The sequence below is a fragment of the Kwoniella dendrophila genome, chromosome 6, assembly GCF_036810415.1.
Source record: "Kwoniella dendrophila CBS 6074 chromosome 6, complete sequence".
Lineage (NCBI taxonomy): Eukaryota > Fungi > Basidiomycota > Tremellomycetes > Tremellales > Cryptococcaceae > Kwoniella > Kwoniella dendrophila.
The window spans coordinates 1,516,972-1,528,865 of NC_089481.1; the positions used below are offsets into that span (position 1 = coordinate 1,516,972).

Below are 11,894 nucleotides of genomic sequence, written 5' to 3' on the forward strand. Positions count from 1 at the left end.
TATTCGATCTTTTGGTCAAGTTCAAATACGCTAATAAGATAAACGCTTAATTACGACAAAGCGGTCTTCCCCGCTACTCCTTCTATGGTGATGTGCCTGAGCGGCAAACAGGATCAAAACAATGGAGACTCCAGGTACTCGTATATGCTAGATGGGAAATATAAATTAACATCAATCTTGACTGAAAACTGACGCAAATGTTACGTTGTGTTGTTAAAATCCTTTCTTTCCTCCACTCACACTATTATCTTTGAGCTTACAGCTGCTTAAATCGTATTGAAATCGACAAAACAATCGAAATCAGATAAATCAAATATGATATAGTTCTAACTTCATAGATAGTTGAGCATTTCGATAACCTGAATCATTCAAAGTCGGTATCTTCGACTTACAATAGCTTTTTGGCAGTAAACCGAAAGTATTGAACATACTGGCTTTTTTTGCCAAAAGATCGGATTCGAGATGCTACGCCATACTGAAGGCTCAAGAGTCTACTTTTTCCTAATACTCTTTTTCATCTCACACTACCTAGCATACGCTGTACCTCCTTCCTCGTTTTCTACAAAAGAGAAATTACCAGGGAAATTTGTTCCTTTTTCCAAATTATCTACATGTCCTTCTTTACTACCCAGGAAACAGCCTAGAAACGCTAAAGATGTGTAAGTTCTTTCGCTATCAGCGACTTTTCAAATCGACTAATACCCCATTGATTCGAATTTTCCCTTTCTTCAGTCGTCCGGACGATTTCAAAGTGATCATGGCTATGGGCGATTCTATTTCAGCTGCATTATTAGCTAGAGGATCAAGAGACGGATCATCTTTCGATTCAAATCAACAAATGGTATTTGATAAATCAGGACAAAAAGTTTTGAATTTACCTGAAATAGCAGAATGGAGAGGTATATCATATGCAACAGGTTCGGATCCAGATGCAATCTCAATACCTAATATACTTAAACAATATCAAAAACACCTAACTGGACCTTCAACAGGACATCATTCACCCATTACATGCTTAGGTCTAGGTTGGGATATCGATTGTTCATCTCATCCTGAATCTGATGGTTTAAATGCTGCCATTTCTGGTAGTTTAAGTAAAGGTTTGATGAGTCAAGTTAAAGGTAAGTCAATCTCAAACTTCGGGCTTTGAGATTTTCCCCTTGAACTTACAATACAGAGATCGAGATGTTCTGTATAATATCATCTGGATCAGGTGTAATCATGATAGAATAACGCTGATATTGGAATCTACCTGTTATGTAGACTACTTAATACCCAAAATTATCGAGCTAGGGGTAAAAGATGAAGATTGGAAATATGTTAATATTGGTATTGGTGCTAATGATGTGGTGAGTTTATAGATATGCTTCATCTGCATTGTAACAGAAAAGTTGCTGATAATTTCGCAGTGTGCTTTCTGCCTGACGCGTAAGCTATTGAATGTCACTGCTAAATGTTTAAAAGCTTACTCTATAAAATCTAGCAAATGCTACTGCCCTCCCGTTATCTGGCACACCTCAACATTTCGCTAATGATATAAAGAAAGCTGTAAATGAATTGAGAAAGCATGTTCGTAAGTTCGATCAGCTTCTTCAGCATTTATACGGTGGGTAAGCAGAAGTCAAAAAGCTGATCACCAGGTTTCAGCCAACATGATAGTTAATATCGGTAAATTATGATGAACTTTTATGCTTATATATTCATGTCGACTGATATATTATGTTTTTAGTCGGACTATTCAGAGTTTCCGATATTTATGAACTCACAAGCAGAGATCCGTATTGGTACGTAACGGATTCCGACGAGAATCTCGCTGTAGATTAACTAAGCTGACTCTGCATTCGCGTATAGTCAAGCACCTCATCTACCTTTACCTAATATCGCATGGGAATGTTCGTGTGCACTAATACCTGGACCAGTTGGTGATTATACAAGACAGAGAATGGACGATTTAGGAAAATCGTACGACGAAGCTGTCAGAAATGTGATTAAAGAATGGGAGGAGGAAGATGATCCTTCTTTTGGTGCCACTTGGTGAGAGAATCTCATCTCACTCCTCATGAGCTACATTCGATGATGAATCACTGTATAGCTGATTGTGATTGTGCTGTTTTAGGCAACCTGGTACAGCGATTGATATCGGCAATTATCCATTCGAATCATTATCAAAAATTGATTGTTTTCATCCTTCTGAACTATCTCATCAAAGAGTTGCAAGTGGTTTATGGAATAGGCTGACTCTGACTCTAGTAAGTCACCGTATCTGAATTTATCAATCATACATTCGCTGTGTCGAAACATTTCGTAATTCACGAATGTATAAGCTGATATGCCTCCTCCTTATATAGGATCAAAAATATCAACCTATACCATGGGAAGAAGAACCTATGATAAGATGTTTGGAAGAGGATGATAGGATAAGAATTGGTGAGATATCTGAGTCATCACATCAGAAGTAAAGTGGAGATGGTAGGATCGAAACATGTGTGGATTGGACATCTCGAAATGGTGGTCAGGAACTCAACTCGAAAGGATAGGTAATATCGGAGTTTCAATTTTTTCGGCGCATCGTATCGTAAGGTAGATATCTATTTGATCTTAAGCTTAACTGTTGTTGTCAATTGTATCATATGCCTACATGAAGGTATCATTCACAGAGCACATCAGTTCAATATATCATTATCTCATTACATCTTGTTTGTATGTATGCAAAACTATGTATTATATTTGTATTTCTCATAATGCGACATTAAACTTTCTACTTTATCCCATGACACAGTTCACAATTTTAGCATTATCCGCCACAAACACTTGACGTTCAATAAAAGCTGTTATTTGATTACAGGTTACTTCATGACATCCACCTGTAGAACAATTATAGTTTTCTCTCTAATTTACTTTGATTTAGGAGTTTCAGTTACCCATTTTGGTCCTTTTTTATCCTTATTTTGTTTTATTACCTTTATTGGAGTGTCCCCATCTATTGTTTCACCTAATGTTGAAGAGTTTCTTTTCTTCTTCTTCTTCTTCTCTTTCTCTTTTTCTTTCTCTTTTTCTTTTTCTTTTTCTTTTGATTTAAATTTTGAATTAGGTGTAAGTAAATCTTCAACTTGATTTCTATCTTTTTCTTTCTCTGGTGAAGTTGTGGAAGAAGTAGGTGCAGGAGAGGAAGAAGAAGTTGAAGGTAGAAGTGATATCCTCTTTTTAGGTTTATTGATTATATTTTCTGAAGTAAGGATGATAGGTAATTTTGATGGTGATAATACAAACTTTTGACCATTGAATGATTTTATAGGTGATTTAGATTTTGATCTAGATCTAAATTTGGAATCAGGATTTGAAGGTTTAAGAAATGATGATGAATTATATATTGAATTAGGTTTATCTTCTTCTTCTTCTCCCTTGTCGTTTTCAGAAGAATTTGATTCGGATGATGAGGATAAATTCTCTTTTCCATTTACGACAGATTGGGATTTTGATATTAATGCTGAAGAAGTAATATTCTCGCCTGAAAATGCGGATGACGATGAGGAGGAGGAGGATGACGATGAGGATGATGATGAGGAATTAGAAGCTGTAGTATCAGATAGACTTGGATGTGATTTTTGACTAAGGTCTGATGATTTACGTGGCGAAGTTGGAAGTGTAGGTTGATTCTTTTCCAATTTCTTCTTTGTCTTTGGTTTTTCTTTGATAACAGATGTAGGTGTATGGATTGATATAGGATTTTCTGGTTGTGAAAGGATTTCTTTCGTTTTCCTATTTACTTCTATTTTATCCATTTTGGCTTTCTTACTTTTCACTGGTTTTTCCTTCTGTTTATCAGAATCAATAAACACATCATCATTTTGTTGTATTTCCTTCTTGTTCTTCTTCTTCTCCTCTTTCTCTTTTTTTTGAACCTTTTCTTTCGATTTACTTTCCTTCTTATTCTTCGTCAACTTCGAACTTGTTACTTCTTCTGTGTCTTCTTCAGTTTGATTTTCTTTCGTAGCTGCTTTTGCTTTTTTATTCGTTTTTGCTGTTTCTTTCTCTTTATCTTTCTCTTTCGCATTAACCATTTCGGTTTCATTTTTCTTTTCTACCTCAACTTCTTTATCCATTGCTCTCTCCTTCATAGCGTCTTTTCCTTTCTTAATTATTTTTGGCGTTATATCTGTGCCTATTCTATCTTTTCCTATAGAACTTTCTCCTATTATTGGATTTACCTCTACGTTTCCAGCGTTTGCATCAGTTTTCATTTCTTCCCCTTTGTGTTTTTTCTTTTTCTTTTCTTTTGTACCTTCGCCAACAATTTGGGGATACGTATTACCGTTACTGACTAAATTCACCCGTTTATCCTTGGAAGCACCTGTTGACAAGATTGATTTTGGCCTTAATCCTGATTTTGGTATATCATCTAATGAAGATGAAAAATCACTCAACCAGAAACTTGCAGAATTACCTAAATTCTCAATCCTATTTGCATGTTCAGGTACAAACATGTGATCAGTTGATAAATGTATAGTCCTTGGTTGATGTTTCTGTTCTAGACTTTGTAGTTGCGACGATTTCGATTTTTTACTCTTCTTACTTGGTGTGTCTGCATTTATATCATTTGATTTGTTCGTTGAAAACGAAGAACGGTTTAGGTTATTTTCGAACCAAATCACAGGTAATGGATGTGAAAATTTTGGTCTTTCTCGTTCCTTATCTTGGTCATCACCATTCACTTGAACATCACTTCTCTTCCTCTTTAATTGTATCTGATCTATGTTTATTGGTGATGGGTGAGGTTGTGGATTCATCAAATGATATTGTATAATTTGTTCTTCACTGAATACAGGTAATGTTATTACCGGTTCTTTCGTTTTTTGAGATCTCTTCTTCTTTTCAACATGGTTGGTCGGATTTGAAGTTGAATCATGTTCGTTTCCGTTTTCAGGTTTGGATATAGTTGATAATGCTGATTTTATAGTTGATTCGTTTATTTCAGCAGGAGGTACAGTATTTGCATCGCCGGTAGAAGATGTCACTTCCTGAGCAGATGAAACTTTTGTTTTTGTGTTTGATTTTGCCATGATGATCGATAGAAGTTGCACTTGGGCAAAGCAGTCTGGAACTTGTTGAGTAGAGTTTTGGTATCCCTCTTTGAACACCAGCAATCAAGCACCGAATCAAGTGATTGATAAATTGCTTCCTATATCCATTCGAGATCAGTTCAAGTCGACTACACACAGATCTACTGAGATCATTATAAGTCTGAGGAGGTAAAAATCACAGGCGTCGTACTGATTATACTTCATGTCATTCAACATGAACGGTTGCTTTTCCTTTCTGCATAATAATTTTTATCTTTGAACTTTGAACGCGAAAGATAAACAAAACATGAAAAATCAAAAGATTACAAAACTTCATTACAACAATTTCTAATCAAACTTCGAGCTCAATTCTAATCAGATTGTAATCTCCTCAAATTCAGGTTCAGGAACCAAATACGTTATTGGTTATACGTCATATCGTTCGCAAGCATAGAGTATCACCATAGATGTCACATATTTCGCACTCCGCAAGCAATACCTCATTCCAACGTCATTCCCATCAAACAAACCTCGTTCTCTTCCTCGACTTCATATAGTTATATAAACAGGACAAACAAGGAAGTGCTGTCTTCCTATAATAGCCAACATGGCTTTACCAGATACACCTCAAAGAGTGACTAGATCAATGTCACATCAACCGCCTTCTGCTCCAGTCCCTGTATTGGCTCCACCAAGTGTGGAAACAGCACCTGGACCACCTGTTCAACATCGTTCAACATCATTAACCCCTACTCCAGCTACCGTCAATACCAATCTTAATTCCGGTAACAATGGCTTGAATGATTTGAATACCAATCCATATAATGTAGATTTCGTTATACCATTTTCAATTTCAATCGCTAAAAATCAAAATCGATTAGAAGCACAACAAGAAATCAAAGAAGGTTACGAAGAATTGTTAAAAGCTTTAGAATCTGAAGATGGTATTAAAATCGGTTCAAAAGCTAAACCAGTCAAAAAAGATAAATCAGGTAAAAAGATTGAAAGTGAAGAAGAAATTTGGATATTTATAAGTGCAGAAGATGAAAAAGTTAATGAACTTGTTGAGAGGGAAAGGTGAGTAAATCGATGGCTTCCCAATATAGCGAAATAAGACTAATTATCAGCTACTATGCAATTTTTGTTTTGGTTTATTCGGTATATGTAGATCACTTGATAGAATTCACAACTTACCACATCATCAACATCCAATTCCACCCTCACCTTCAACGAGAATTAGATTGATTTATAATTTATTAACTTCACCTGCAATTCAGGGTGGTTTAGGTATAACACCAAATCAAGGTAAATGGAAACGTGTCAAGTCAATCATGGCTCTACATGATGAATCATCAGATAAGAAATGGGTTGAAAAATGGACTACAGGTGGTGATTGGAAATTAGGTGTATTGACTGGATTGGACAACCACATAGGTAAAGATCTGGGTGAACATGTAAGTTTAGCTCTTTCGCTTTGACTATTGCTATATTTGAGGTTTAAGCTGACTTACGTGATCTCGAATGTAGCAACCACCACCTGTTCATCTATATTTCAATTTCTTGACAACATATACTTTATCTTTATTACCTTTATCCATTCTATCAGTCCTATTCTACTTATTTACACCTGCAGATTCATACCCACCGCTATATGCTTTTTTACTTTCCATCTACTCGACTACATTTGTAGCTATTTGGCGGATAAAAGAAAAGAAATTAGCTGTCAGATGGGGAACAAAAGGTTGCGAATCTGTTGCAGTAGGTAGATTAAGACCTGAATACGTTGCAAATCTTAATCTAGGTTTAGATAATCAACATCAACAAAATGGATTAGATACTGTAGATACAATCCAAGCTGGAAACGATCTGAAAAGAGATATAAAAGTGGCTGTTTCGATCCCTATTATCATTGCTTGTGGTATAGGTTTAGGTATAGTCTTATTGGGTATCTTCATGTTGGAAGCTTTTGTCGGTCAAGCTTATGATGGTTTCGGTAAAGAAGTTGTCGTGAGTAACTTTTTGGCGTATTAAACATTTTTTGTTATGGTCCGTACAACAAGTCACGCTAATGGATTTACAATTAGCCACTCCTTCCTACCGCTTTATTCGCTATTGTCGTACCTCAAATAGTCGCTGCTTATGGGAGTTTAGCGAGATCAATGGTTAAATGGGAAGATCATCCTACTCCTGTAGGCGCTGAGAAGAGTTTGACAGCTAAGACCTTGTGAGTGATTCGATAGGATAGCTTCATCGCTATGTTTCCTTGTTGTTCAAAAATCCGTCTGACGTTATTTTTTAGTGCAATGAACGCTATCGTAGCTTATCTTGGTCTTTTCCTCTCTGCGTAAGCTTACCGATTACAGTATTGGGGTATGGCAGTATATAAGCTAATACTATGTTCACGACAGTTACATATATGTCCCTTTTGGCTCATTCATTATGGCGCGTGTGCAAAATCGACTTACCAAGCAAGATACCATAAACGTTGCCGGTACACCTGAAAAAGCTGGTCTTGGACCTAGAACAAGTGGTAAAGAGCAAAAAGGTATCAAAGCTGGAAGATTGAAGGGACAATTATTTGCTTGTGAGTATGAGCTTTCCAGTACTGTAGAAACCAGCTGACTTCGAATGTTCTACAGATACTGTAACTAATCAAGGTGTGTTTTACTGATCATCCCCAAAATCAAAAGCTGAGTTTGTCCCAAATAGTCGTCAACGTCTTCCTTGAACTTGGATTACCATTCGTAATGAGATTTGTCGATGATTGGAGAGCAGGTAAAACTACTATCAAGGAGACTATCAAATCAGCTGGAGATCAAACCCCTGAGAAAGCTCCCAGAACCGAACACGAGGTAGTATCTCGATTCCTCGAGAAGGTTGAAAGGGAACTTGCTTTGCCTGATTACTCTTTATTCAGTAAGCCTTCCTCCAGATCTATTGCAAGGATAGATGATATCGACCTGTGTGTAATTGGCGGCAACCAAGCTGATATATCTACATTTTCTCACAAAATCTAGCTGATTACGCTGAAATGGTAACCCAATTCGGCTATGTTACTATTTGGTCGATCGTTTGGCCTTTAGCACCTGTCTTCGCCCTTATTAACAATTATATCGAACTAAGAAGTGACGCCTTGAAAATTTGTAAACATGTTAGAAGACCTGTTGGCGATAGAGTTGAGACCATTGGCTCTTGGTTACAAACTTTGGTTAGTGATACTCTTCAATCAAACATTCGAATGACGTCGCAGCTTGCTAACTTCTGTATGGTAACAGAGTATAATCTCCTGGATAGGAGCAGTAACAAATTCAACATTGATATACTTATTTAGGCCATACGTATACCATTCAGATCAAACACCTAATCCAAATATAACACCTATACCAGGATCAGCACATTTACATGAAATCATTTCAAAATATAATATATCACCTAGCTTTAAATCCATATTACCAACTTTAATACCATTAGCTTTAATTGGATTAATAGCTTCACATGGGTACATTATCTTGAATTGGTTGATTAATGGTCTAATTGAAAGATTGTATTGGAGAAATTCTCAAGAACAAAAATCTTTACAAAAATTACAATTATCTTCTTCTAATAAAGAAGATATTTATGGCGGTAAAAGTAAAGAACAAAAAAGACTATGGGAAAAACAAGAATGGAAAGAACCTAATGGATTTTGGAATGGTGGTGAAGAAGGTGGTAGAGAGATTGGAAGAGCATTAAAAGCTGAATAAATCTGCATTAGGAATGAGAAAGCAAAAGAAAATCCCTACACAAGAAGAAAATCGAAGAAGATTAAACTGGTGGAATGGAAAGGAAATCTCAGAATACTGAGCAAAAATGTTGAGTGATTCACGACGATCAAAATTCATAAATCGCTTTTCTTATACACGAAATTCCTGTGAATGCATGATGACTATCACAATACGAAGATTTCTGATATCCTCCGAGGCATATATGACAGTAGTTGATCAAGACTGTGAGGCTGCTAACAGTATTATCGACTTGACCGGAAGGTTTTGAGGGTTTCAGATGCTTAATGCAATACATGGTATATACAGACTCGATACGAAAACAGCCAACTCTTTTTATGGATCTCGATCATCCTTAAATGTTATTACACTATACAATCATCTTAATAATAGCGCTATCTAATATATCTATAATACAATAAATCTTGAAAATCTCGACCAGCGTCCTAACTAAGACGTGATATTAATCCATAACCAAGGTTGTTCAATATATTTTTTCCATGTTTCGGTGAACGAAATTAACTCTGCACCTTCGAGCTATATGAGATGATCAACGATTTTTATCAGCTCTCAATATTTCACTGTTTAATTTATGAATCTATGATAATAAAATAGAAGGATCACTCAAAAGAGAAGGAACAATGACTTACAACTCTATGATCACCACTCCAACCAACATTAACTTTCAATTTACTTTTCCAACCACCTTTTATAACTTCATTTTCGTTCAATTCCCAAATACTTTTACCATTGTTAATGTCTCCTTTGGAGAGATTTAATTCTAATTCCCATTTTGCTTTTCCCACAGCACAAATTGCTAAACCACCTCCCGGGGGTAAAATTGGCATTGCACCTAAACCTTCACCTAATCCACCTATTGAACTTATTGTTATATTAGCTGGTATAGATGGTTTACTAGGTGATTCTCTCAATGAATGTAAGTGAGATGTGATTTCTGATATCGAAACGGTAGGTGTGAAAGGTGGTAAAGATGGTGTTAAAAGTCCATATTTGGGGTCTAGATTATAACATATATTAAGTACAACCAATTGAATGAAATATAGTTAGCACCTGAGTACGGTAGAATTGACTTTTACCTCGAATTCACTCACCTGATACAGCAACTCCAATGATAGCATCTCTACCAATTTCCAACCATTTCTTGTCATTTTCTTCTTTCACCTTAGCTCTCATTATTGGATGTTCCTCTAAAGCCAAAACGAAACCTTTTACTAAGAAACTCAGTAAAGTTGTTTTCTGTTTATCTTCTTCTTGATTTATTGGATTTCTAACTAATTCTGGAGGTATATCAGAAGCTAAATAACCGTTCTTCACATTATTCTTGTCCACTGATGAAGACGGATTTGAAGCTTTGATATATGGTAATAAACGTGTTAAATCCAACGAATGAGAATACCTAATTGGAAATGATAAATATAATGAGGGAAGTCAGTCAAGTATTCCATGTTCTAGTATCGATCAATGAGACCTTGAAGCCCCTTCATAAACCGGTCACGATTTGATGATATATGTATGATGAGATAGGTATCAATCTTTGGCTTACCCAAAATGAGGTATTTTACCTTGTTCACCTAAAGCTTTGTACATAATTTTTCTTGTTCTACCAAATTCAATTCTAGTTGACTCAGGTACTTGATGTCTACTTTTGTTCAGTAATGAATCGTTATTATTGAGATTGGGACTGGATGAAGTGATCTTATCATATTTTTGTAAATCAATTTTTGTTATTCTACCATTTTCACCTGTACCTCTGATTTCATTCAAGTTTATATTCAATTTTGACGCTAATGTACGTATAGCAGGTGAAGCTTTAATTATTGATTTACCATTCTGACTGCTGACGCTCTCTGTATCCTCTCTTCTAGCTTGAACCGCACCATCGAAATTACCCCGTTTTACCTGGGGAGGTGAAGGTAATATAGATGCTTCACCATGTAGTTGAATAGGATCACTATATCGCTGATTTACCCCCTGCTGTTCATCATGTTCAAGATCTTCATTAACGTGTAAAGGATGCCTGCCTTTCCGTACATGACTATGTTGTGATTTCTCTAAATCTTCAGTTATCTTTTCTGCATTTTTTACCTCTGTACTTTTGATTTCAGGTTGTGGTTCTGATTCTTTCGAATTGATTTCCTCTTTTATCGGTGTAGCTTCTTCACTATCTAACGATAATCCCTCTTCACCATTTTCTTCGGTAGTATGAATTTCACATAAAACTTGACCAACTTTAACAACTTCACCAGCTGATTTTTTGATTCCTTTGACGGTTCCATTGGCATGAGAAGTGAGTTCAACCCTATCATTTTCAACCAATTTAGCCATTTCATTCACTCAAATATCATAATACCAGTACTCTCCCGTTTACCAGGAAAGAAAAAGAAAGTAAAGTGAAATTCACTTACACACTTTTATCACTTTGTACTTCACATAACGCATCAAATTCTGAAACCTCTTGACCCTCCTCGACGTACCATTTTATGATTTCAACTTCTGTTATACCTTCACCTATATCATGTAATTTGAACGGTGAAACGTCAAATTTAGGTATAGTACTATGAAATGATCGGAATAAGTTGAAGTGCGGATATCGGATAGAATGGATAGTTATGGTTGAGCGGCTGAATAGACATGACTGAGGTGCAAAGGTGATTGTTCGAGAGTATCGTGTCGAGCGAGGAAGTAAGCTTCGTGAGGGTCGTAAGCGCGAGAAAGGGAATTGTCGAGGCCGTATCATCGTGATGTTTGATTCTCGATAAAAATGTCGACAGGATATTGTGTCTTCCACTTCTTATAAAGCCTGTAGCTTGTGCTTCCATGCTGCTGGCTTTATATCATAAATATAAAAGCAGTTCACAACATGCTTGGTATACTCATCTTTGATCATGTGTATACTACTACTGTATGATACTACCGGCCGGATCATATTTCCCATCATTTTGCACGCGGACACGTCGGTTACTCACATGACCGACCGAAGCATTCTGCATTGCACGTGAGCAGATATATGGGTCATATACAGGATACATGAAACGAATAACTAGACTCTTTT

The 11,894-nt window shown here is 36.2% G+C and overlaps 4 protein-coding genes across 4 annotated transcripts; 2 read left to right on the top strand and 2 right to left on the bottom strand.

Annotated features, from left to right (window-relative positions):
* Nucleotides 1–462: 462 nt before the first annotated feature.
* L201_005107 (uncharacterized protein) lies at nucleotides 463–2,459 on the top strand (the record flags this gene model as incomplete). Its single annotated transcript, XM_066220840.1, has 10 exons — nucleotides 463–659; nucleotides 733–1,121; nucleotides 1,264–1,349; nucleotides 1,410–1,428; nucleotides 1,484–1,573; nucleotides 1,648–1,668; nucleotides 1,730–1,784; nucleotides 1,852–2,034; nucleotides 2,117–2,249; nucleotides 2,349–2,459. 10 exons carry the CDS (start codon nucleotides 463–465, stop codon nucleotides 2,457–2,459), a joined length of 1,284 nt encoding a protein of 427 aa, XP_066076937.1.
* A 435-nt stretch (nucleotides 2,460–2,894) lies between these two features.
* Nucleotides 2,895–5,060, bottom strand: L201_005108 (uncharacterized protein; the record flags this gene model as incomplete). The annotated part of the gene is made up of 1 exon (XM_066220841.1): nucleotides 2,895–5,060. One exon carries the CDS (start codon nucleotides 5,058–5,060, stop codon nucleotides 2,895–2,897), a length of 2,166 nt encoding a protein of 721 aa, XP_066076938.1.
* A 607-nt stretch (nucleotides 5,061–5,667) lies between these two features.
* Nucleotides 5,668–8,803, top strand: L201_005109 (uncharacterized protein; the record flags this gene model as incomplete). Its single annotated transcript, XM_066220842.1, has 10 exons — nucleotides 5,668–6,137; nucleotides 6,229–6,514; nucleotides 6,588–7,067; nucleotides 7,145–7,284; nucleotides 7,360–7,404; nucleotides 7,469–7,644; nucleotides 7,700–7,717; nucleotides 7,770–7,976; nucleotides 8,078–8,268; nucleotides 8,336–8,803. The coding sequence occupies 10 exons, from the start codon at nucleotides 5,668–5,670 to the stop codon at nucleotides 8,801–8,803; spliced, it is 2,481 nt and encodes an 826-aa protein (XP_066076939.1).
* A 468-nt stretch (nucleotides 8,804–9,271) lies between these two features.
* L201_005110 (uncharacterized protein) lies at nucleotides 9,272–11,661 on the bottom strand (the record flags this gene model as incomplete). The annotated part of the gene is made up of 6 exons (XM_066220843.1): nucleotides 9,272–9,358; nucleotides 9,472–9,839; nucleotides 9,934–10,238; nucleotides 10,386–11,141; nucleotides 11,248–11,397; nucleotides 11,612–11,661. The coding sequence occupies 6 exons, from the start codon at nucleotides 11,659–11,661 to the stop codon at nucleotides 9,272–9,274; spliced, it is 1,716 nt and encodes a 571-aa protein (XP_066076940.1).
* Nucleotides 11,662–11,894: the final 233 nt, after the last annotated feature.